This window comes from Pezoporus wallicus, unplaced genomic scaffold, assembly GCF_028554395.1.
Source record: "Pezoporus wallicus isolate ANWC-B61680 ecotype Strahan unplaced genomic scaffold, APGP_CSIRO_Pwel_v1 contig_5418, whole genome shotgun sequence".
NCBI classification, from domain to species: Eukaryota; Metazoa; Chordata; class Aves; order Psittaciformes; family Psittacidae; genus Pezoporus; species Pezoporus wallicus.
In genome coordinates, this window is record NW_026640709.1 from 358,268 (window position 1) to 385,705 (window position 27,438).

Here is a 27,438-nt window from a genome sequence, read left to right on the forward strand (position 1 = left end):
GAAAAAACCTACATACACATTTTATTCACTGCTTGTTTCCACAGGTTTTTTTCTCTCCCAGGATCACTAAGAGTAGAGGTTCAGAGGTTTGGTGAGTGAGCACAAATCTGCTCTCTAAATATATTGCCCCAGCTGGTTCACCCCGGGATCTGATTTTAGACCAAAAGAGCTTTTTTATCTGATTATGAAACTGAAGGAATGGCTTTTCTGTATGAGGGAAGGAACGGAGAATAATGGCAGGAGGCAGATAGGCAGAGTAACCGAGTTGCGCTGAAAGGATGTCCAAAGGATTTAACATGCTTCAGAAGGAAATCTCTATGTATGGAACAAAGCATGTCTCAGAAAGGCACATGGGGTACAAGTGACACCACACTCTCAAAATTAAAAAAAAAAATAAAAATACAAATTTTAAGAGGAGGAAGGTCATTCCTCAAAGTCATTCTGCCAGACATCTACAGCTCAACTGTTCAAAATGAGCCCAAGACCTTCAGAACTATCATCATTTAAAGGCATATTTGTGAGCAGTCAAGAATGTATTTGAACAGTCAAGATAAAGTCTGTCAAATACTTACACTTACTTACTTACACTTGAGAATTGCTTTGCTGCAGCACCTATATGTCCCATCAGAATCTAAGCTCCAAGCGGACCACAGGGACATGTAATAAAAGACATCAACACAGCCCAAAGAAATTCAGTCTGTTGGTAAGACTTCTTCCATCCCTAGACTTTATCAAAGCATTTTGCAACACATATCTCTTTCTATCAACATAAAACAAAATCCCAGATGAATGCATGAAGGGAAGCTATCATTCCAGCTAGATCTTTTCGAAAGAAGCTTTAATTCCCAAAGGTGCCATCTCCGAAACTTGAACAAACATTGTGGTTACCTCTCCAGTTTCCCCTATTTTGTTTACAAGCACACATGCTCTGCATGCATTCAAGCTTTCCCATCACAGTTTCATAGTTTCTTTCTCTTACAGAGAAACATTGGCAAAGGAGTTGAAAGAAAAGTTCTTGCAGTCCCCCAGCTGAACCCCCGCACTCACAACAAAATACATTTGCTCGTAGATTACATTGATTAAGGTTCAGATGTCTAGATTCTTCTACAGGACATGAATACTCAAACAAAATAGGTTCACGTTAGGCTGATACAAGCAAAAAACTTCTAGCTTCACTTACCTACAAACCCTGCAATTTCTCCAATTTATCGTCAGGTTTATTTTTAAGAAACAGCTAAAGAAGACAGGAAGTCTGGGACTACTAATTTCAAAGTTATAATGATGCTGTTTTAAAGGATCTAGACAAATACGTAGCATAATAGTATAACATCTTGGTGTGCTGATCCAGACACTAAGAGCATGGGAAGAATTTTCTTAACAACTCTTAAAAAAAAAAAAAAAAATGTGTTGAGGCCACATAGCTATGAAGTATTTAAATGACAAAAACAACCCACAGATCCCAGAAGTATTCCATTTCTCTGGAAGCTGTAATTGGTCAAACACCAGAAATCTGTGTTTAGCACATAAACAGTTAATACCTTAACAGATGTGGCTTAATCAATTGCTAGTCTGCTTATTAGATCTACTCACCAGGCTGCTCAATACTATGACTTAATCATTTAAAAGCCTTTACAGCTGTCCTTAAGACATTACAGACATGAGTCGTCTGTAGATTGCTATAATAACACTTGTAAACTACAATTTTATTAAGTCGTATTATATAGACTAACCTACCGATTAGAACTGTTGCTTTATAGATGAAAGCAGAATTCTTGTATTATATCAAACAAAATATACTTTAAACCAGAATTTGCCTTCTGCTTAAACTTGCCAATGAAACTTCCTTCGACCTCAAATCTGATACATATGTTCTGAGGCCCACAGAAAAATGTCTTGATGAAAACTAAACAATTTCAGACAAGTCAATGACGTGGGGACACAAAAGGATTGTTTTTAATTCTACTGTTTATGTAGCAAAACTGAGGTTGAATTTTTCATCTAGACCTTAACATTTCACAAATCGGTTTGATTTATGAGATACATCAAAGTGTTTCTTATAACACTGCTCCAGTCTGGAAAAGTGATCCAGTATACACAGTATTGTAAAATTATATTTCTCTGTTCCCACCTAAAAGATGGGTTCTTTCTATCTTATAAAATCTGCAATATTGACAAACTTCAACCTGCCGTACCTGTGAAATTCACTTGCTTTTGACAACTACATTTAAGTAGAATTTATTAAACAATTTTGTAGGTTATGTACAGTATAGGGATAGTGATAGGAACCAGACAGACTTCTGAATATCTACCAACTGGCAAACCTACTAATTAAAGTAATGGTATTTTTTACGGACCTATTTTTATAACAGAGAAGCAAACTTCAATTCCACCACTGAGTTTTCCTGGAAATGTAACTAAGCAAAATGTTATGTGTTACAAATTCCATCTATAGTGCTTTTTATTCACAGCCCACTCAGGCCTTTGCAGGACAGTGGTTTTGTTGCATTAATCTTTGCAGTCACCTGAGTTTTTATCCCAGTTTCATCAAAAGCATCATACATTCATGTTTCTCACAGAGACTATTTCCTGTCCCCTGCTAGATTTGATCAGGGAAGACTGAGAAATGGTCACCACCAGTGCATGGCAGGACAAACTGAGCTTTAGCACATCAAGAGGACTCGGAGCATTCACATAGCACACATACACAGAGAAAACCTGCTGCTTTCTGGAAGCAGACATTCATATAACTGTTTTCACATAGCTATATTATACATGCAGCTCTGTCCAGAAGCATGAAACTGTATGCACACACTTTACGTATGCGTTTATGTATCACCTAGAAAAGACCTACCAGAAACGTGTCAGCTCTGGTCTAAGAGTATTCCTTCAGAAAGCAATTTCTATATGAAAATTCTCCTTCATCCAGACTTAAAAGTTAGTATACTAGTTAGAAATAAATATGTAACATAGGGGAACCAGAGGATTCGTTTTGGTCATACTGCAGAATTAGGGGAACCAGAGGATTCATTTTGGTCATACTGCAGACTTAGTATCTGTTAATCTTCTGCAAGAAATTCATCATAAGATGGTGCTCACCAGCTAAAACCATCACTTGATTTCATACTGCTCCAGTAAACTTGTATTTCTTTCACCTTACTGATGAGGCTATAAAATATTTTTCTATCTTTCCTGTATCCTCCACAAGCTTCTAAAGACATCACAGAGCATTTTCTTAGTATATATGAGGTTGGAGAGGCAGGAATAATTTGGGACTTGAAGCTCAGTTTGTGTAATAGCACAGCTGTTTCAGATTTGGTCAGTACCTGGCTGAATCCAGAAAGAACTGGAGAATGTAAAGACCAAAGTCATATTTCAACGTGACATTTTTGTCAAGATATTATCTGTCTTCTGGGACGTACCAACCAACTTCCTTGCAAGACAACAGAAGGTGAATTAGTGCCAGCTGCACCTGACTTCTTACCACCAGCAGACAAAGCTTCCAGGTCTCCATGTACAAACGGTTCCATTTATTTACATCGTCACAAACTGTCCTCCACTTGGGTTTGCCTGAGGAGAGCATTCACCCTTTACTGCTCAGTCTAATTACTGACTCAGACTAATGGCTCATTACTGATTCAAATTGCGCAGTCTATTGGCTGTACAACTGGGCTATTAACATTTTCTGGAGGTAAGACCCTTGGAAAGCAGCAGAAAGAAAGCCACAGAATGGCTCTCTTGCCAACTTGCCCACAACCGCAGTGGAGAATTTCCCTGAAATGAAGCCTGCCTTTAAGCCCATTTCTCACTGTTAAACCCACAAAAAGGAACCCAATTCTAGATGTTTAATTGACAGGAATTTTAAGTTGTTCATCTTAAGTTCCTCTAATTGCTCCAGTGTTTTCTTGTAGGCTGCAAACTCATTGGGCAAAAGCTTTTTGCAACTCCATAAAGGAGTCTCGTCTACATAAGATAGTAAGCATAAAACCAGCTCAACTCAGGCTTTGCCTTCTGTGAGGCCATCAGAGCTTGCACTTCACCAACATCCCTGTATCTCCCCCAGGCTCATGGAATTGCAGATGCTATTGCCAGCTTTTGTATGGGAAGCAAAGCAAGTCAAAACAGGCCTGGAACTTAATGCATTGCAAGAGACTTTATGAAAAAAAAAGGGAGCTCATACCATTCAATACTCTTCATGACTGACACTGACAGCTTATTGGGCCCATATTTACCCTGTACTTCCATCATCTTTTAATGCCAGATTATAAAACCAAGCCTTCCTTCCCATTTCCTTCATTCAGTTGATTAAAAAATAGTATCAACATCTTGCACAGCATCCAGAACAGTTAACAACCACTAACAAATCAGTATCACAACCTAGATATCTTTTTTCCTCTTCACCCATAGCCAATTTCTCTACTTTTATTTCACTTTGATTTTAAGAAGAAAGATCAAGTGACTTTAAGCTTATTGGAAACAAACAATGACATGGTTGCTTTTTACATCCCTCTGTCTCCTGACCAGCCTGCTTATTAAAACCTGCTTGGTGACTGCGAAAGTCAATACTCATGGCTGCAGTATGCCAAATTTGTAGCTTTGAGATACTAAAGCCCCTGCATTCCTCGGATTAAGAAAGTTTTGTTTTCTTCTATGTTTGCTTGTTTTGTTTCAAACGTGTGGCACAATTTCCCTTTGCTGGAAAGGAATGGCCCTCATTCTTTAGGCAGCGAAGAAATCCAGTGCCATTGGCTCCAAGGGTGCCTTTCACTGCTTCTTAAAACATTAAGAACCTCCCAGTGGGAGAGAGGGGGGAGATGAGATCCACCCCTCTAGGGGATAGCGTGCATCTTCGAAGTCTCTGAGGCCTTCCAAACGAAGCAGCAACTGAGTAAATTAGAGCAAAAAGCTGCTTACAAGAAAAGACTGTACAAGGAACAAGCTGGAATAAAGAACAGACAGCAACAGAAATCTGCAGGTTCTGGATATCATAATCCCACCCAAGATAACTGCATTCCATGACAAAAGGCTTGGAAACTTGTTCTTTGCTTGCAGGCTGAATTCAGCATAGGAAGAACAATGGTAATTGTCTGAGCTGTAAAGTCCACACACCAAGCTTGTCCTGGAGAACCTAGGTTTCTATTCCACCTCATACAAACATTCTTCCATCTCTGCGGCCTCAGGTCTCTGCCTTCCAGCAACAGAGCATTTCTCAGCCACAGAACAAATCAATACATACTATTTTAAAGTTTTGAGTTTGGTGCCAAGTTAATTTGATTTAAATTACCTTACAGGGCAAATTGTATGAATAACTGGCATTGCATCATACAGCAATAGCAGCAATGTAAACATGGGTAACCAGAGCATGGGATTTACAAATAAAAAAGATTTCTTGCCAGCACTCTTGTCTGTTCTCTGCAGAAAGCTCCACAGAACCACTTCTGGAACTACAAGCCAAGCCACGTGACCATAAAGCCATTTCATTTTCTTTTCATCCATAGTGAGAGAGCCTGTGAGTGGAATCACATCTTCTGGCAACTCCATTATACCTACTGACTCCCAGAAATTAGGGCTAAACAGGAGAGAGGCCAAAACATTTGGAGAAAGGGTTATTACCAATACCCAGCCTTCTTCTCCTTCCAACATTATTTTGTTTCTTCTAAAAAAGAGCTCATGTTAATAAAGTCTTCATTTATTACCCAACAGCTTAACCCTAGTCATCTGCAGTTTCTAAGGCAGAGCAGCCTCTATCCAAAAAGACTACTTTGCCTTGAAGACTTGAAAGGCACCAGCATCACACAAAGTTTATTAGCTCCATATTTTACATTCCTGTATGAATGAGACAAAAGAAAACACTTTTGAGAGCCTCAGCTACTGCTTCCTCCTGAGAGGGCCTACTGTGTGCCAGACAATGTGCTCTTTGACTCAGAGACCCTTACCCAGGGATGGAGAGAGGAGTGTGTGGAGCAGTGGGAGAAGTCCAATAGCTCCTGATTCAGGTAGCGGTTGCCCAAAGTGATGTCAGAAATTTCAAAGATGTGCCTCTGCAACAGAAATGTCATCACTGACTCAGTTCCTGCTGGACGCCTCCTCACCCTGCCCTGTCATCTTGCGAAGGGCAATCTTTACAGAAAGAGTCTGAACACTCAGTTGGAATGGATGGTTATATGCACACAGGCTAGCTACTGGTCTTCAGAGCAGCCAGACCTCCAGCAAGCACCTGGAGGAAGCCAGACTGTTCTTGGTCCCAACTTCCTTACAATAGGATCTGATGTTGGAATTTTGAATCAAAGTAACTTAAGTCAAGAAAACACACTGACAAGAAAGACAGATGAATTTTTAATTAGGTATTCATCACTAGCCCCAAAAGTAATGCTAAGTCCATCAAGTTTTAAACTAAATTATTTCAGCTCCCAAAAACCCTCTTGATTTTAAAAGACCCTTTAATTATTGCTCACAAGTATTTTTCTAACATGATGGAGAAAGGCCAAAGTGGCTTCCAATAGATATGAACAGATTCAGAGTTGGAGGGAATAGAAAATGTACATGATTGCTTGAAGCATACTGGCCCAAAAAGAACCATTTTCCTTTTCTTGACAGGATGTTTTTGCAATCACCTGACTAAGCATACCATTCTTGAAACAGGATGCCACAAGCAGCACCAAGGAGAATCGATGTATATTGCAAATTTTAGATTAATTCATTCCATTTACAGTTCTCTTTCTTTTTTGCATGTTCCAACTTCTGAGTTAATAAAGGGAGTGAAGTGGAAAAAACAAGTTCAGATGTTTTCCCCTTTTGCTCCTGTTTCCTTTGAAATCCAATGTCACCTGCTTCCAATTCTAAAAGAACAGACCAGGACTACTCAGGTAGGAAGCCTACAGACAATCCCCAGCCAAAAATAATTCAGATTTCAAGAGCTACTTGATTTGTACTTCAGGCTAGACTAGCATTAACAGAATGATAACAATGCATTCAGGTGCCAATTATACTTTAACATGTAATTACAGGTTTACAGAGACATATCCTTATCTAAAATAAGAAGCAGACTTCAGCATTCAGTATTAACTAAGTAGTTCTCTTTGCATCTTTTTCCTCCCCACTTTTTCCTAAGCTGCAATACATAAGCAATAGACTGGATAACAGATATTCTCAAAATGCTCTCTGATCATGTTCACTGCTCTGAACACAGCAATCTACAATCCCTGTTAAGTGTTCACATGACTGTATTGACAGTCCCAGCATGGAAAATGTTCTTCAAATTAAAGCACTGTCATTGAGGTAGGCATTTTCCTGTGTTTTGAAGTATGAGGAATGATTGGTTTAAAGAATGAGCACTAAAATTCCACTTCAGATATTAAAACAGGAACTTCTCCCAGGAAACAGGCTTCATCCTCACCAGCAGGAGTGAGGATGCATTCAGCACTGTTTTCCTGTAGTAGAGACAAAAGTTGACTCTGAATGGTGGGGGTAGAGGGGAGAAGGGTTGAAAAAAATCAGGGTGTGGAGAAGTCCTACAGACAAATTTGACTGCCCCTCAATGTACTCTTCCCACCTAAGGCTATTGCAATGAATACACATCAGAGACACAGAGAAGGGCTTCAACTACTCACAGGAGAACAATGACACACCTAAATGCCTCACTCAGGAAGAGCAAGGACTGTAAAGAAGGACTAATGTCTAACGCACTTTCCAAGCATAGCTAGGGTTTAATCCAGCACATCTGGCCAGAGAGTTTGATGTTCTGTGAAAAAGAAAATGAAACCACCCAACACTTTCAATGCATATAAAGCCACAATCATGACATTGACACTCCTGACTCTCAGTGTACTAGTCATATTGATAGCCTTCCTAATCTCTAGGGGTTTTATTTGAAATCCTCTGTAGTTAACATCAAGGTGAACAAGAGGTTATTCTGTGCCAGATGCTTTTTTGGGAAGCTCTGTTTTCATGTACTACATCTCGGCTGAGGAGCAGAGCACACCATTTTCTACTCCATGGGATGGTGCACCAACAGACTGTTATTTTGTTCCTCCTACTGAAGGTAGAGGTCCACAGGCATGAAAGCCTCCCACACACCGAGCTAGTTAGGAATCCAGGTTCCGAGTTATCTCAAGGGGACTTGGCAGGGCAGCTGCTATTACAAAACAAGTTGCTGAAGCACAGGACTCCACTCACCTTTCCTCCCAGAATTACCCTGGCTTGATGGTTTATCAGTTACAGAACCTAAAGGGAAGGGAAAAAAAGAAAAAAAGACATTTAGATGCTGCATGATCACACAGAACGTATAATGTCACATTAACACAATGAGCATCTCAACCCACAGAGCATCTGTTTTACTTGCCAACAGCTCAGCTTGGGATTCAGAGAGCCTGTTGCTCCAACAAACTGGGACAGCATAAGGAAGTTTTGCATGTTGAGATATTAAATCAGGATGAAGGTAAAAAAGAAATCTTTAATAGCTAGACCCAGTGCTCTGAAAGAGCTCAACAGAGCACTAGCACTAGTGTGCTAGTAAGAAACCTGGAATAAATCCAAGGGCAAGTAGGAAAGATCACTAAGAGTCACTTCTTAAGTTTGCAAATGTCAGGAAGAGCAAATCAAAAACAGGTGGGGAGAGTGTGCAGGGAAAGCAAGGCCAGTATTCTAAAGGGAAGGGATTAAGTGGGATGATTTGCAGAAAATGAATTTCAACATCCCCAGCTATTTGAAGAGGTACACTGAGTAAGATCTAGCATGTACTTGAACACATCCTGGGGGTTTTAATATAACTTAGATTTTTACATAATACATATGATTCTACAGTTTTCTGCAGTTTGCTTTAGTGCTTCAGAACACTGTTTTCCATTAAAACTTGAACTAATAATAAAAGCTTTTTGAAAAAATCCATTACCAAAGTGTAAAAATCTATTACAAGTTTTTTTCTTCCCCCCTCTTTTTCTGGAATAGCCTTATTACCAAGAAACTGATTCTTCTATGCAGCATTACTAAACAGTTCCAGTAATTACTGATCCTTCCAGAAATATGGATCAAAAGTCATCTCCAAAGGAGGCAGCTCTGACAAGCCCAAGAGACTGGTCAAGACAAACTCTAATGTAAACTCTATTGCCCAAGCACTTTCACTTGCAGACCAGTTCATCACCAGTCTACTGCTGGATTATAAGTAGGAAGCACATACCCAGTATCAGTCATCATGAGCTCAACATCTGTGTGTCCTACAGAACACTATGACTTTACTTTCCTGGCAACACAATTATATAAACAGCTCAAGACTAAATGAACAGATAAGCAAGACTAAAACATGCCCTACCAAAACCATACACGGGAATGATGGAAGAAAGTCATATTTTAACATTTAAGCCAAATTACTATAGCATTTCATCTTACACTAAAACAGGATATTAATTTTATTTTCTTTCCACGTACCTGTGGAACAGCAAGCATCCCCTCAAGCTACATTGAGTCATTGGCTCCCAGACAGTTCTCCCACTCAGCTCAAACCCTCATGCAAGTCACTATGTTTGCGTATTACCACAAAACATCCTACAGCCGAAGAGGACACTGAATAAGATGAGGAGGCTTAAAAAAAAAAGACCCAAAGGTTTGACTGGTGTCATGCTCCTGTCTAAAGGGCAAACAGTGTAAGGTGTGAGAGGACAAATACATTAAACATCCATGGGGTGCAGACTGCAGAGCATGAAGCCAGAGGCAGCTGCAGTGCCTACACGGCATCCCTGAACATGTCAAAAACACACTCCTTTACTCGCTATCTTTTCTTTCTTCTTTGGGAAGTGGGTGTGAAGGGGAAAGCACAAGTCTAGTGTTGCCCCTGAATTTTTGCAGACAGTATGGAACAGATTTACAGCTTTCCCTATGCCTAGCACACCACTGCCACAGCAGCTCTGTTGACCACAGCTCACAAAGCTAGACTGTACACTAGTGTTCAGGGCCACATGAAAATCTAGGAACTAAGAACTGGAACCGAGTGACATGATCAGAAGACCCAAATCCATCATAACAGCAGGACCTCAGATTTGGTGGCTAGTAGTCAACAACCACCAGTTTCTCAAGAACTGCCTTATCAAACTTTTAACTGAAGTCACTCTGAAGGCAAAGTGACCTTAGGGTCCACCAAAAAACAGAGCCCAACAACCACTTCTTTAAATACAACTCATGCAAAAAAGTTATTCCTTCTGTTACAGGAATCGCTGGTTTTGGTAGACACAACAACACTGCAATTCTTGCCTTGGCTACCACAGGCTGTTTCCTTAGTGCCTTAGCGTTTTTTCCTAGGTGAGCCTTGCGGGGTGGACCTGCCATAGCCTAAACTTCCTTGCCGCTTCCAAATGCCAGCAAGCCCACAGGGAGATAAAAGCACAACTGCAGTGTTAAACTGGGTAAACTGACCAAGTCACCTGGAAAAATTAAGTACTCTCAACAGGATGTATTCTCCCCAACCCCTTTACTTATCAAATTAGCCTTTGTTGAAGCCACTCCCACAGTACCTGAACATACAGGAGTTTTGTTCTGTACGGAAGAGCCGCTAATAGGCTTGCCATCAGGTGTCACACACCAGCAGTATCCAGTGTAGGTATGGCACTGCACCTGTTTAATAAAACAAAGAGCAGGCATTTCATTTCTCACTCTGTCACCCATCACTTTTATTATATTCTAGCATCTTAGTGGAAGCCCCAACCCAGATGCATCACAAATACATGCTTCAGAGTGAGGAGGTCCCAGAGAAGACCATCTTTGATATTGTTATCTTTTCTTTCTCTCCTCACCCCCCTCCCCAAAGAAAGCTTATTTCTCCTACTCCAACTCCCTTAGCTGCAATTCAGTCGGCAAAAGAAGTTACAAGTAGTCAACTGAGAACAATTCAGTTTTGTGATGCAGCAGCTGTATCTCAGCTCATTCCACCTTCTGCTAAATCCTATTTACTATTTAGCCTTAAATAGTAGTCCCACTACATCCCATCTGGGATATGGAAAGTCCACCCTGGCCCAATTCCACAGCTGCTGCTTGAGAAGAGCATCTTTGGAAATTTCAAGAGCATTTTGCTCAGTAAACATGACTGGAAAAATGCAACACTGACTTGTTATGTTAACAAACCTTCTCCAGATAGATTTAAGGTCTCTCCTGTTACTATGTCAACATAGGCAGTAGGAGCAAAATCCAACATGCTTGCTTTTCATATATTGACAAGAACTTAAAAACATTTGATGAAAGCTCTATTGAGCCAACAGGTAAACAGCATAACTTAACTTTGAAGCTCTGCTTCTAAACTGAACATCTAGAGTTGTCCAGTTCCTTCTTTCACCATGAAAGGACACCAGAATGACTAGATCAGATGCGGACCTCTAAAGTGAAAACAGACAAATCCCAATCTAGCAAACTGGTCTTAGTAAAACCTATGCAGATATTACTTCAGTGGCACTATAGTTTCACCCAGCTCAACAAACTAGTTACAGCCTTTGTCTCACCTTTTCAGAGAGTGTTCAGCATTTGTATGAAATTCACAATGCCTTTGAGTTCCCTTGAGACAAAAATAAATTATAATCATACAGGCATTTATGCAAAATTAAGAGATTCCAAAATCCTTTCTAGCAAACACACTTTCAGTTGTGGCTGAGTGTGCACATCATTACTTCCAGCCCCTTGGAATGGTATGGAAATGCCTATGCTACTTTAAGCTAGAGATGGCTCCCTTCAACACATTTCTGAAACAAAGCCGTTAAATGAGACGAAATCACTTTAGAAACTCCCTTTTCATTTTACTTGTAAATTGAATTCTGTCCATTCTCGCTTTTTCCAAACAACTTCATTGCAACTGATTTCCCATTCCAGTCCTCTCCACACAGAAGAGTGATGGGGTGTTTGTACAGTTCCCTTTATTAGGGATCCTTCAGAGCTAAACCAGTCATTCCCCCTTGCTGACAGCTGGCTTCAATTCCCTAAGGTAGCAGAGTTTGTTCAGAGACTTAACAACAGTCTTTTTAAAAGGCTTTGAGTATCCCATAAAACATGATCTAAGAGCAATTATAACACAGCACCACGTGTTTATCTTGAGTTCTACTAAAGTGCAAATCAATCATTTTGCCTCAAGCAAATTGACTTTTAGCAGCCAAAAATCAACAATAGTCTCATGTAGACATGTTACTAAAGTCACTGTCACTGCTATCTGCATACTTTCATTTTTATTCTCTCAACACATCACAAAACTGATTGCAAATTACTCAAAAGCACTATGGATATAATTGGCAGTAATGAAGTTGCAAAATATTTCTTATTGCTCAATTTAATCAATTGTACATTCAAAGCAAGTGTGATGGAACTGCTTGGGTTTCTGTGATCAGTGTTTATATTTGCTGATCACACATACATTATTGCCTTCCCACATGGAAAGCACAAGGAGCTATTGGGAATGTAATTTCTATCTGAGCATTAATTGTACAAGATGAAGCCAGATTCCGGGATAGAGTCTGGAATTAGTAAGGCAAGACCATTCCATGTTACATTATAGAAAAAAAAAAAAAATCTAGTGTACCCAGCATTTAAAAAATTCAAGTGTTACTGACTTAATAGTTCTTCAGCCAAGTCTGCAGAAAATAACAAAGTACATGGCAAAGGAGTCCAGAAACGTATTGATATAAATTTAGGATAAATACATTAACTAAAAGCATGTTATGCAGTTCATCTCAACGAGCTGCATCTCATCTACCAATTACATACACTCATTTATGCAAGCCAAGCACATTACAACTATAAAAGCACAGTAATTTTGTAAATAACTAAGCTAAGGAATGCTGATCTCCCTTGGAGTGGGATCCCATGACCTACCCGAGATCTCATATTGACAGCACTTTCACAACAACCCAATGCTCTACCATGGCACTAAACAACTTCCGTATCACAGACAATAGCAGCAACTGAATCTCAGCCCTTATCCTAAGAGTCAGACAACTACCCATGAAGAACACACTTCAGAAAACTCAAAAATAACTGCAGTTGGCTTTCCTGAATGTCTTCATGTTGAGAGGGCTACCTTTCATCACAATACCTGACTATGTCTCCGCATATTTAAACTAAAACAAGGCGTCTTAACAACAGTGGCCTACAGCTAGAGATTGCAGCCTAAAGGCTGGGATAAAATAAAGAAAATGGTGTGCTTTTCATGAGTTACGTAGCATTGGTATAGCACTGAAAAAAAAATTAAAGGCAATAGCTGTCCAGCACTATTTCTAAACACCATGTGTAAATACAAACTCTGAAGTGTCAACTATTCCAAAGCACTTTTTATAAGAAATCTTGAGAATTCAGGTTTTTACTGTAATTTTTTCCAATGATCTTAGGTTTGAGGTTTTGTTTCTAAATCCCATGTAAATCTCCTACCTGAAATTCAATCTTATTCTAATTCTACTTGCATAGTAGCAAGATTTTTAAATGCTGTTAAAATCAAAAGAGTAATCGTGTAAAAGTGATACCTGTTTACTGCACAGATCTAATCTTCAGTTACTGAGTTAATTTTGGCTTTCAGTCTTCTAAAGCTAAGTATTGTGTCAGAGAAAATACATTATCAATTCTACATACAAAATAGGCTTGATTGCTAACCAAGTTGCAGCTACAGAACACTCATTATTGCTGGAAAGGCACATGACAGATAGGAGTTTGACATCTCAAATTAACACATGCCTGTCCAACAGCAGAACATTTTAAGTTACAAAATAGGATCCCAGAAAAATAAAACCTACACATCCTTTGAGGTTTCTCAACACATTCCACATTAACATCTGATCATGCAGGAGCACACCATTCCTATTTTTCAGCAAGGAGAGATATGTCATTTCAATTGTGCCTCAACTCAAGGATTGATGCATGAGGGACAAAACCAACAAAAACTGCTCTACCACCACTGCCCAAATTACAGGTGTAGAAGCAGCTCCTCTATCCCCCCTGCCATTACAATGTGTGAAGCCAAGCTAAATCTGACATACAAACCACCGGCCACATGAATAAACACCTGCTCTCATCCAGTTGTATTATGAACACCAGTTCATTACAATATGAAAACATTAAAAGTGTAGTTACTGACAGACAACTCTGCCTCTTAACTTCCTGAGGGAAAATGAAGTCACTGTTTGGTGCTTGGTTTCTTCACCATCTCACTGGCAATGTCACAATCAACTTCCCAAGCAGACCACAGCTTCTCAACAAGCAAAGAGCAGCATCCCTTTACAGCCATCTGACAGAGGCTCAATAGGTTTCTTTGCAAAAGAAACCAGAAATGGGAGAGAAATTGCTTGCACATGTATGAGGAAGAAAACAGAGGCTTGAGAGCACCTTGAACAAGAACTGGGCTCAGTACAGGAACAAACTAGCTTTTCACTGCTGTTCAGATGAAGAGTTTGGTAACTAATTCCTATCCCATCGCAGATCAGTCAAATATTTCCTGGCTTCTTCCACAATGGAGGCAGAAAAACATTCCTTCTATGAGAGAATTAAAAACACATCCAGTTTTTGAATGGCACTTCTGAGGGTGAGGGCAGACAGCAGAGCTACTGCCCCCACTTACAGCATGAGGCAAGGCTCCAAACCCTGACTGCACCCAGGTGTTCCTTGTATACACTGTAAAAACAGCTAAACAAATTACTTCAAGGCAGTAGATCATCTGGTCTGACCCAGAAACCTCAGTGTCACACAGCAATTCTTTAGTTACAGGATGGCTAGGGTTGGAAAGATTATCCAGTTCCAACCCCCCTGCCACGGGCATGGACACCTTCCACTAGACCAGGTTGCTCAAAGCCCTGTCCAACCTGGCTCTGAACACTGCCAGAGACGGGGCAGCCACTGGCCAAACAAGCCTTTCCTTTGTTAGAGCCACTCATGCTCATCTAGAAAGTTCTCTGAACCTAAGTTAGTGGCACACAATTGACACACTGGACTGATGGCTATCTGTCGTAAGTGGCAATGCCTCTGTTAAGCCTTAAATGTCTTGCTGTACTGCTTGGACCCTGGATCTTGTCATACTTCCTGCTAGACTAGGAGTCAGTTGACTATTGTCAGAAGCCTGCCTTGCCTTTAGCAAAATTTTAGGGAGCTATGAATCAGTCTGCATCTTAAGTTTGAGCTTCTTTGGGACTGCAACCCCCTAAATCATTTTTGTCACTTTTTTCTGTTCCCTCCTCACATTTAATTCTTCCTAAATGATGTTATGCAGACACATATTCGCAACAGGGCTTTAATGCAGCAGCCACTTCCCTCAAGTCTATGCACCATTCAAGAAATGCTTGCTCTACAGGAATCTCATTATTCATACAACCAGGGAAAGAAGTGATTTGTGGCAAAGGAATCTTATCCATGGTCAAGGACATTCCTAACACACACTCTGGCACAGATAACATTTTTAGCTCAGGAGAGGGATCCCCAAGAGAGGGTCATTGCTTACACACAGAATGTGACCCTTTAGAGTTAAGAACTACATTATATTGTCACTGTGCTTATGGACACCCACTCCTGCTTTAAGAATCTGTTTCTTTGCTCTAGACTGGTGGTACTTTGAAGAGATGTTGCATATAACCTCCTTACCCATCCATAAGTTATCTTTAGCTCAATATACAAACAAGAAACACAATAAGAGCTGCAGGAAGAAAGCCAAGTGCGTATGTAGCAGACAAATCTGCAGAGCAATATTTGCAGAGAGCTCCAGCTACTGCTTTTTACAGAAGGGATGTCTTTTAATAATTAAAAAAAAAAAAAAAAAAAAGCAAGCCAGAAGCACCTACTAATTAAAGCCCAGTTTCTTTATGAAGAAAGAGTTTCTTTAATCTACCAAGACAGACTGTGTTCTTTCATTCTGAAAGGAAAGGTTAAGTCCTTGAGAGCTTAGTATTGCTAGAGTATGAGCACTGAATAATGGAATAATACACAGCATCCAGGGAATGCGGGACATGTCTACACAGTGCCCTGCAGCACCACGCTGCATTAAGAAACAAGTTTGTAATTCTGGTCAGCATCACGCTACACTAGCCAATGCAGAGGAAGAGACTTGGATCATGCAGTCACACTGAAGGCTGAGAAGGTTCCCCATGACTTTAGAAAGGGTTCATTTGTCGAACTTAGGAGAAAACAGTACTTTGTACATGCATTAGCATAGTACAGAATGAAACTACTGCTATGGAATGTAATACAGATCACTCATTCCAAGCAGACTTCTATGACCAGATGTGGGAGTGCTCTGGAAGCTATCTGATAACAGAAAATTGCTCTGACAAAGTCAGCCCTCTCACTGATCCTGTCAAAAGATGACGGGTATGACTGATGCACCTGCTCTAAGACAAATCTCAGTGCTGCATCCTAACTGCACCAGCAGCTGCAGTTTTGAGTCCTAGACTTAAAGAAACTCTAAGAAACTGAGGACCTGCTCTCAGCCACTTGTATGCAGACTTGCAAGGAAAAGAATCCACAGCAAGACACACTACAAAAAGCCCCACAAGATTACAGCCCCAAAGCAGAGTTAACATTATTCATGTTCATATTAATCTGTCTGAAACAGATCCTGTTTAAAACCTCAGTAACCTTTTCTAAAAAACTGCTTGAGGGAAAACTATGAAGAATGCAAGTCTCTCTCAACCCATGGCAACAAGCCCAATGGCACTAGGCAGCAAAAGAAAGTGTGCAGATTACCCAATAGAGCCTGTTGTTTATGAAGAACAGATCACAGCAGGTTAAGTGCAGCATGCAAAGGGAATGGCATTTATGCAAAATACAGCATAACAGCAAAAAGGAGAGAGCAAGTCTTTGAAACAAACTAGTTTCAGTCATGTCAATTTTGCACAACAGTACATGACCTCAGTTTTATACAATTAATGAAATTATTCATATGAAACAAATATCCTTATGTTGTGAACAACTCGAATTTCATTTTCATCTGAATCCTTATATTACCACAGACTAACTGCAGAGGCCTTTTGTTGTAGGAAGTAATATGCCCCTAAGCCTAAAATATAAAGAATTAGCAATTCCTCACATCTGCTCCCATTCAGTCATCTCATCATGCCTGTAATGCCACCACCTCTTCCATGCTGCAAATCCATGCCACATTTTCAGGTGTGTCAGCAGTTTTAAAAAGGGATTTGATAAGATCTTTGCGATACACAAGCCCCCAGAATAATGGAAGCAGCACACATGGTGCACAGAAACAGTTTTGAAAACCAGTGAACTGACAGGTGCTGCTCCTCTTCATGCAGCAGACAAAAGCCACTATAACTAGCCATGCCTAGGAAAATCAGTGATCCAAGCATTCAGTGGCCCCACTTCTTTTCAGACTAGACTTTACAGACAATGAAATAAAGATTACACATTTGTTTAAGACACACACTATTTCTCTCTAATGCAGGGTTTAATGATAGACAGACCAAGGTATTTGCCTTCAGGGCACCCTTCACCCTTGATACCACATCCAACTGTTGGGTGTCAGATCCAGCTGCCCTCCAGAGAAGCAGAGGAGGAGGAGATCAGGTGAGCATGGTGTCCCCATGCAGTACCTGCTGCATGTCACAGAAGAGCAGAATAGTTATACTCTCCCAACAGACCCACCCAATTTGCAGTGGATCTGGCTCCCTATTCACACAGTTTTGTACTGCGTGCAATCCCAGGAACTGGAAAGGGAGACTTGGGCTGCTTTCAGTGTTAAACGCTAGCGATCACAATTCAGTTTCTAATCAAGAGGACGACGATAAACCAGAAAAGCAACAGTTCAATCTGGTTAAGACCAAGAAGCTTCTGTGATCACACAATTACAGCTACCAAATGCAGCTCCCAAACCTGCATCTACAAGAAAGTTCTAGAACTGAAAGCAAGTCATCCACATCTTGAGTGAGTGCTGCAACAATTAAGACATTTGGTATTCTAAATATAGGGCAGGCATCTTTGTTTCCCCTACAATCAGAATTTTTCTTCTACCTAAATAATTCCTCCCATAGCAGTAACATAGAAGGCAGAAAGTTGTTTAAAAAATGCCGTAGCCAACTCTATATACAAGGTATACCCTGAAGCATACGCTTCTGCTTAGATTCTCATTGGGATGGGGACTCAAGGTTGAAGAGCATGGTGGTTTTTTCTCCTAGAAACTTTGTTGAGAGATGCTGTTCTGTTCTGGACTTCCCAGCTGAGATTTCTGAGTTTGGATGAATCAGTTCTCTGGGTACTGAACCAGAATAAACTAATAACAGTTCAGAGCTGACTCTAGTAAGACCTTGAGGACTTCAAGAACTGGCCTACAGAGCTTCCCTGCAAAGCAGAACGTGGGTGTGCCAACTATCAGCACAAGAGATGCAGTATCCAGACCACCTTCACCAGATTGAGTCCTATTCATGAGTTGCTGGAAGCAAAAACTATTTAGACTGTTCACAAAAACTGTAATTTTTAGACATCCTTTTAAAATCAAAGTTTAATTAATTTGGACCAGAAGCTAAAGGGAGTATTTGTCTCAACGGCAGGCTGAAACCAGTTAGCTTCCTTGAAAGCTGTTTTTCATTCACATCTTATGCAGGGACAATGACCTTAAACTGCTACAATATAAACGATGAAGCTGGTTCCTGAGGTATGTGGAACACGGGGTATTTTTACGATCCAAGGAATGATATGAATTTCAGTTAACTCCAACTACAAAGGGATCAGAGGCTTCCTTCATCATGCCAGGTAAAACAAAAGCATTTTAGTGTTCACAGATAGGACTGGATGAAGGAAGAATGTGAAATATTGCTTGGCTGCCAGCTGAAAACACAATTTTCGTAAGCAGTTTCATGCTGCCCCTCCACTGGCAAGCCACACTGGCCTGAGAACGTGCAGAAAAGAGGCCCAGCAACTGCTCCATAATCCAGATGCAGGTACCAACCTTCCAAATAAACCTAAACCAGAGCTTTATCAACCACACTCCCAGTCCAGCTTATTAGGTTAAAAGTTTCACCTGCATCTCCTATTTTACCCTTCAAGAGGTTGATGGACATGTGGCAGAGACACTGGAAAGTCAGCTTTCCTTTTCCCTTTTTTCCTGAACTGTAAAGTTTAACATGAAGCACTTAGTTGGCCCACTGTGGTAGGTTTTATAAGTACTCCCCCCAGTGCCAACATAACCTGAGCAGCTACACAAAAATCAAATTTCAACAACTGAAAGTGTAGTTAGACTGCAAGAAGCTGTAGCCACCTTCTTTCTTCTCCTCACCTTCCCAAGATGGTCCACACTGTACACAAATATGATGCTGCTCCAAAAAAGTACGCAAAATTGGCAGGATGGATACAATTTTTTCCACTTCACCGTTAAAAAATCAAAAACACTCCCACACACCCAATAATGGGAGGGTAAGGCTGAGGAGGGGAATAAAATTTTTAGTGGGTTATCACAAGAACATAATCTTTCCTCTCCTCTTCCCCTAGGCATCGCAAAGTGTTTGAACCAATCCCAAAGCTTTTTGTCTTTCTCATCTTTTTGAAGTGAATATTGATTTTAATTTGGAATTTTTTTAATTTTTTTTTTTTTTTTTTTTTACTTTAAAGACTTTGCAAGCAATAACTAATGAACCCTAAAATTTCTCTGGGCCACCAGATCTATAGAGCAGTCTTAGATATAAGGAGGCTAAGGCAAAAAAAACGTTGTGTGATTTACCCAAGTTCACAAAATAGAGGTCATGAGGGTTGCAGGATTTTTTTTGAGATGTATGCCAAACCGAGCAGACAGCATACCCCTCCTACCCTTATATGCAAGGGAACTGCACATAAGCCACTTTTAACACCCAGTTCAGTTAGTGCTAGGACACTGTTCAATATGCTAGTGGTAACAGTACACTCTTCACTTCTACCCTGCCTCAGTAAAACATACCCTTCCTCTCAATTTCCTTAATGAGGGCTTTCTTTTTACCATAACTACTTCAACTCCTCTGGAATTCTGTGTAATTCTGTGTGATGCAAGACCTTTCCCAGTTCAACTGTTTCTGAAGGATGATCAGTGACCAGGACTGACTACTCATTTTTCACAGATTATTAAAGGCAAACAAACCATAAGCCTCTTCTCCTAGCCCTGCCTGAGATAATTGCTTCTCAAGAGAAGCAGCATTATGAGTCAATTTACAGTTTCAGGACATCATTTAGTTCCAGCAAGTGAACAGTGAAGACTCAAAAACCCAAACATAGCTGTCTCAACACCTCTCTGCCGGACCCTCAAACCACAACAGGGCACAGAACAGGAAAGTGTCGTCTGTCACTAACAAGTATCCTGCAGTGGTTAAGAGGCTTAATAGACCACTCTTTTTTTGGTGGGATAGATGAAACACAGGTAACAGCAAGGGAAGCTTGGTCCACCCTGCTCTGTGAGAGCCACAGCTCTCTTGCAGCTCATCTTCAGAGAAAAACTGGCAACTTGGTTTTGTTTCTGTGCTACACTGGAGGTGGATACCATTCCATATATATGTCTTTTAAGATATGGTTTAAGATATGGTGACTGAATCAAAGCTTCCACTTGGTTAGACAAGTCCTCAGCCTTCAACGCTTTCACCTGAGTAACTAAGTCAGACAGTGTGGACCCATGATGCTCCATCACTTGGCTCATGCTTTAACAGTGAATCTGCTGCAGCCACTGGGAGTCTGGCTGAAGGAAGCCTGTAGAAGTTTTACCTGTGTGAATGATCCGTCCTCATTGCATTCTGGGATGAAGACTGCTTCCTGGGGCTTCTTTGCCTGCTCCAGTGCCTGAGCTCTCTCTAATCGACACTTGCTTTGGCCAGCATCTACAAAAAGAGAAGCAAAACTCACTTAGATTGCAAACATTATTTGGCCTCTTCAAAAGCTACCAGATGCACCACACAGCTGCTGGTTTAAAGAAAACCCAAAACAACAAACGTAAGACATCAAGGACCATTATCTGCACATTAGTGAGGAGTTAGCAATCATGATCCCAAAGACAAATTGAACCTAGACAATCAAACTATGAGCCACATATTAAAAAGATGTCTAATTTGCTAGTTAATAGTCTTTATGGTCATGCAAGGGGTCTGGAAGCTTCTTCCAACAAGTGCTGGAGCAGGGTGCCCACATAGTGAAAGACCTTTCTGGAGGGAATATTAGCAGCCTGAAACTTGATGGCTGAGTATAAACCGAGTAACTCAGGCCCAGAAGTGAGCAACATGGAAGAAGGGATGACCCCAGCAAAGCTTCTTTTCTGAGCAGCTCTCTCAGTAAGATGCTAAAATAACCAGCCACCCATCTGAACTTCCACTTTTGTATGCTTCAGATAAGGTTGACATGTCATTGCCTCTGCATTTCTGAAGCCCAGCTTCTACCTCTAGTCCCAGTACTCACAGCCAGGTGTGCATTATACTTTCTCATATCAGTTACTCACTTTGCTGCCAAGAAAAAAAACATTGTTCTGCAAGCAGAGCTTGAAAGAGTTAAGATCTCAGCTCTGCACTTATTTCAGATGATGGCAGCAGGTAGCATGACCTTAACCCCTTCCAGGTTCCGCTCGCTGTTACAGAGTATAAACCCAGATAAGTCTAACACTGATGATTAATGGATCAAAGAGGGCAGTTCTGCCCTCCATAGGCACGGATTGACTCAGTGTTTACATTTAAAAACATGATGTCTCACAGTATTGCTGTTCAGTCTAGAAAGAGAAGAAAAACAGCAAACATCTGTTTCCAGAAGACTCTGACACAGGGACTAGCACCTTCTTCCTTTTCCCATGAATCCACTGGCTGTAAGATTTTTCAGTGCAGAAACTGCAAACTCTGATCATCACAATTTTTCAGCAGCACTATATAAAGTGATCAAGGTTGAATCCCCATTCTATCAGGCACAGAAACCACACTGGTTATCAAAAAAAGTTCCACTGGACCCTTGAAGATCCCATATTCTGCTTCATATAGATGTCAACAACAGAATCACTAATACCAGCACTGAATTAGAAAGCCAGTCTGGGTTCTCAGATCAACTGAATTCACATTGCATGGCAATAGAAATGATCTCCATCTAAGCGTATGTAGATGCAGAAATCAATGACAATGCTGTAAATAGTTTTGATAATGACCAAAGCTTTCAAGCTGAGAACTTTATTTACACAACTGATGATTCAAGAGAGTAAGTTTCCACTTATCAAACAAATCAAACCCTCCTCTTTGGAAAAAGTCATTCACAATAATTGTGTTCAGAACAAAAACCTATAGCTTAGGCACTGGGTTACTAAGCAAGAGGGCCTGCATCAACTCTACCACTGACCCACTGAGTGACTGCAAGTCAGTCACCTCAGCTTGCTATAGCCTGGTGCCCCTTCTGATCTTATGTCACTCATCTTTAGGCTGTAATTTGTTTGTGGGGTGCTTGCACAATACCCTTAGCACATGGAACTTTGATCTCAGGTGGACCTATTAGGAGCTTGTATAAAAAGCAAGACTGTTACCCACAGAATGTAAAGACTTTCTTGAATAAAATTTCCACTGAATTTAGAGAAGCAGTACTTGTTTTTCTAATTAACCATAATATAACCTCTAAGCTGGAATTTCCTTTCTTCCCCCTGCCTGCCAAAGTGACCAGATGATCAGATCTTGTTTGCACAACTCTGCTGGAGAATGGTCCTGCCAGCAGTACTGGCCCTTCCAATACATGCTTGTTCTTTCAGCTGAAAAGGAAGCACTGGCAATGCTGTTAATGGGAACACCGATCCACCTGCAGAACTCCTATTCGAGCTTAGGAGTCTAATCGTGCTTGGCATGACACAGGACATTATTACAAAACCAGATGGTGCAGCTGCACCTTCTGTTTTATAGCTAGCTGTCTGGCTAAAAACACCTTCAAGTTTTGCTTCACAGGAGACAGCTAAGTAGCAAAAAATCAGCATTTTAGCATTAGATTATGCAGATCTGCACATATAAAGCGTGAAGGGGGAAGAGCTGTAAATTTCTCACATGACAATCAAAGCACAGATTCACAAATGAAAGTGTGTTTCTGGTCTCTCCATCCAAAACATGACACAATCAAGCCCTTATATAAGAAAATGATAATATAAACATGTTGCTGCTACATCACTCCTGGCAATTTTAACTGGCCTTTATAGATCGAAATCCCTACTAGCACTCAGTAGACCACACCAGGTAGCACACCACCACCACAACACAGTATTTAAGAGCACATCATTGTTGCAGCATCCTCTTTTGCAATTCAACCCTTGACTCAAGTCACGTCTCTTCACAAACTGCTGCTGCAGTGCAGAGAAGACAGACAAGTTTTCTCCTGTTCATGAACACTCAGCCCTGATTACTTCTCCCATCCTCTGTCATTGATTTCCAAAGGTCATGCCAGTCCTTCTACAGCCTTGACTTGGAACAACCACCTGGCTAGAGGGGTGTGTGCATATCGCTATCTTTTTTGCCTGTCTTTTCACAGTTCAGTTCCAGTAAAAACAGTGCCTGTAATATCGACATTTACCAGTTTGTTTTTAAAAGGACTGTCAATCCTTCATGTCCTCACTCCACAGGATGGTATTTTTATAATGTTTGCATCAACATGTGATTTCAGTGGGATGACTTCACCTTGCTATTTTTGCTATGTTAATTAGAAAATGTAAAATATTACATAAGTGCCAAGCATTGAAAAGTAGCTGCTAAATGGGTAACCCCAAATAAGATGCATTATAAATTTTACTAAAGCCTGGTGTTATGATGTAGACTCACATACCCTATTCTACATTCCAATTGTTTACCTGAGTGTTTCAGCACTTTTTTTTACCTCTTAAAAATGTTCTCTGGAGTACCGAACCCCAAGCTTATAAAACAGAATGGCATTAATGCAATCCAGTTTCACAGTCCAGACAGACTAAATAGGACTTTCTCCCCTCCCTTACATAAGGTGAAAAAACAAAACAGAATGAGGTTTTTTTTCCAAAGCAGAGCTGTTTAATAATTTGACTTCTAATATCTTCAAAGCTTAGGACAGACTTACTGCAGCTCAGAAAGCTGCCTTTTAGAGACTAATCATTCACAGGTTGGTAGCTGGCAACTAGGAGATTGTGAACTACAGTGATGTTTTTGACATCTGTGGCCTAATCTGCAGACTGCAGGTGCACATAATTTTGGATTTTGCAATGAAGTTAGCTGGTTACCATGGCTAATCCTATCCATTAACAGTTTATTCAAATGAGACCACCATGTCCCTCATAATATACACAGCACACTCCTGAATAGGCTCCAAGAATTCCAGCATCCTCTCTTCAACAGGAAGAGGCCATTTTGACACAGCACACCATGGTATAATGACCCAATCTATCTTAATAATACAAAGTAGAACAAGTAAAACTTCTCCAGGTATCCACGTAACACAGCAAATCTATATGATGCAATCACAAAAACCTGGATATTTAATCTTAATTCTACTTTGTCTTTATTAAAAGCTGAAAGAGCAAAAATTGATCCAAACAGCTTTTGAACTTTTTCTAGTTCCATTAGGTAGCAGTCTCACATGCAGGCCAGGTCCCCACCAGGCACAAAGCAGTCCAGCTACACTGTAGTCACATCCTCACACCCATTTGCTCCAGCCAGTGATCTGCATCTTTACAAAAAAAGAGGTAAAAATGGAACCTGAGCAAACTACCAAAACATGCCCATCTATCTCACAAGGTGTCATTCTCCACTCTAACATGGTTTTCCACTTCATTTCTGACAAGTCTTATGCATAGAATCTTGAACTTCCATCTATGCTGACATGCTTTTCTCCTCCTTTGATACTCACATACTATTTCTACTGCAGAGTTCCCCACCTTATTTAGAACATTCCTGAAAGCATTCCTAAATTTGCAAAGTGACTGAAATTGACATTTCAGATTTTGTTGACTAAACTACTGCCAACAAGGGTCTCACTTCATTCTCCCTTGACTAGGAATAAGCAAGTTAAAGACAAAACACATGGATCTACCTAGTAAGCTAAAAAGAAAGTGATTTAAAAATATCATCTACTGTCCAAAGAGAACAGTAGGTAGAGGAGAAAGATTACCTTTCAACACACCATCACTAGTCAGGAGACACTCCTTTCCAGTACATTAGCCAAAGGTTGTGTCCATCCAGGTGCCCATGTGACTTGTGATCAAAGAACAAGCTCTATACCAGCAGCCCTTCAAAACCAGCATTATAAATCTAAAGGAAAGCTTTCAGATCACTCCCACTCCCTTTCTTAATTAAATAGGCCAAACAAATCCCTAGAAAACAACCAGTTAACATAAAACTTAACTGTGTTTTAAGCCACACATATCAAATACACCCTAACAATCACTGCATAATCTTAACAACTTGCCAGTACTCATTTAACAAGTATTTGTCATTCATCCCTGCAAAGTTCTGAGGCAGAACTCTTATTTGACATCAGATCTTAAGATGCCTGCTGACAAAAGATCCAGGTAGGAGTGCTTGGCTGTGCTGTTTAAAGGACAGCTACACCATCTGGAACTGTTCTCTGGAATCTCATCAATGAGGCTCCATTTGTCATGGATGCCATCGTTTGATAATTTTAAGCTACTCCTGACTTCCAGCCCTTTCTGATGAGTGAGCGAGGGTTCGGAGAGAGTTCAGATAATTTGGCACTGAAGGAATTTCACTGAAAAGCACATAAGGAAGCTAGCAAGGAGCAAGAGCTGTATAAGAGTTATAGCTCCCAGAGGGCTAGCAAGATTTGATCTTTAGAGGTCCTTGGCTTCTTGAGAGAGAGCAGAGAGCTAAGTTGAATCAAAAAGGTTCTGTTCTCACTATGGAAACCATTCTGCTTGCCTTGGCACAAGTACAGTTCAAGTTATCAGCATATGGAATTGAAAACCTATAGTATTATGGAGTGCAGGACTATGCCTTGCTGTACAGAATATACTTCCTCTTTTCCTTATTTTGGTTACCTGTTCCCACCTACCCCAAAAAGGATGCACAATTTAAAATTTTTCATTTCATAAGGATAAGTTCTTGGATACAGTACCTATCACAATTGCATGTGGCTGGGCTCAATGGCCCACGGGACCCCTTCCAGTTCTATGGGAGTTGCTCTGCAGAGCATCTTTGTCAGACAGAAGGCATGAAAGCTGTTCAGGGTAAACCTGGTGCCCTACCGCAGTAGTGGAAAAAGCTAGAACACTGCTGGTGATACCTTCATGTGAGTACAAGATACAGACCTGGCCAACTGCCTGTAGCTAGGCATACCTGTCTTGCGACTGTCTATATTTGCCAGGAACAGTTATCTTATGTGCAATTAGAGGTCACAGTCCTAATACCTTTCAACAGCACACATGAAAATGACCGGCAAGATTAAACTTGAATGTGACAGGATAATCTTACTTCCCAGGGATTCATGGGAGTGTCAGTGGGTTAAAAGCAAAATCTGAAGTTGTCAAACACTGACACATTATTAGGTACTGTATAGTACCACACAGCAAGAGGAAAAGAGGAAAGGAAAATGTGAGTATTTTCAGCTAAACATTTCAGTTGTGTCTGAGAACGCAGAAATGAAAGTATACTTTATGTGTGCTTAAGACAAGAAAGTCTTTAATTACTTCTCTGGGACTCTTTGCAATCATGATATACAGTGGGCTGTGTAGTTCAGCAATCAACACTTTATCCACTTCCAGAAACGACGTTTTTGCATATGGATGTACCATATTTCAGATCCCATGTTTTAAGTGACTGAACAGTGCCTGTTTATATGCCAGTATCAGCAGTGAAATTGCTTATCTAAGACACTCTGCTCAAGTGATAAAAGCAAAAGCAGGACTCCCACCCTACCATTTCTTACTATGATACTCAAAAACACATCACTTGCAACAGTCCAACTGCTTCTCAGATCCTGGGAAGAAAGCTTCTGGGCTTCCAGTATTCAGAAAGCAGCATGATACAAAGGTCCTTTTCTAAGGATTATATTATTAGTAGTATTATATAGCTAAGGGAGAGAAGCTGCCATAAAGCAACCTAGCAGTGGTGAGGTAAAAAAAAAAAGAATAAAATCATACAAGCAAGCTTTTTTTTTTCCCCCCAGTGAGAAACTGTCTAAAAAAGAGAGCAATATTTGAGGTCATGCTCATAACTCACCTAAGCTATAAAGCTTGTCAATACATTGAAAAGGGATTTTCATTCTAGAACAAGTAATTCTGACAAAGATACATTTTTATAACAGTAAAAAAGCCTTCATAAACAGAAGCCAGGCTTCAACATATGCCTGCTTATACTTCCACAGGGATTTTAATGAGTTTCTCCTGTCACTTCGGCCAATTGCTAAAAACATCTGTGCCATCTGCCCTCTGAGTCAATTGTGCTCCCAGAAAATGCACTCAACTTGATTTCTCACTTCACTGCAGAAGCAAACCATTTGTGTGACAAAACACCAATATTCCTTTAAGAAGTTTCAACTTCATCTTTAGACTATGCTGAAGAGCTG

General features: G+C 40.4%; 1 protein-coding gene across 7 annotated transcripts in view; it reads right to left on the reverse strand.

Moving 5' to 3' along the window:
• SMOC1 (SPARC related modular calcium binding 1) overlaps window positions 1-27,438 on the reverse strand; it is a 138,510-nt gene that overhangs the window by 62,702 nt on the left and 48,370 nt on the right. For all 7 annotated transcript variants that reach the window (XM_057420125.1, XM_057420121.1, XM_057420124.1 and 4 more), the window contains exons 3-5: window positions 20,662-20,774; window positions 10,500-10,599; window positions 8,173-8,220 (exon numbers count right to left, since the gene is read on the reverse strand). In XM_057420125.1, coding sequence (XP_057276108.1) covers window positions 8,173-8,220; window positions 10,500-10,599; window positions 20,662-20,774 — 261 coding nt within the window. The remainder of the gene's footprint in view (window positions 1-8,172; window positions 8,221-10,499; window positions 10,600-20,661; window positions 20,775-27,438) is intronic.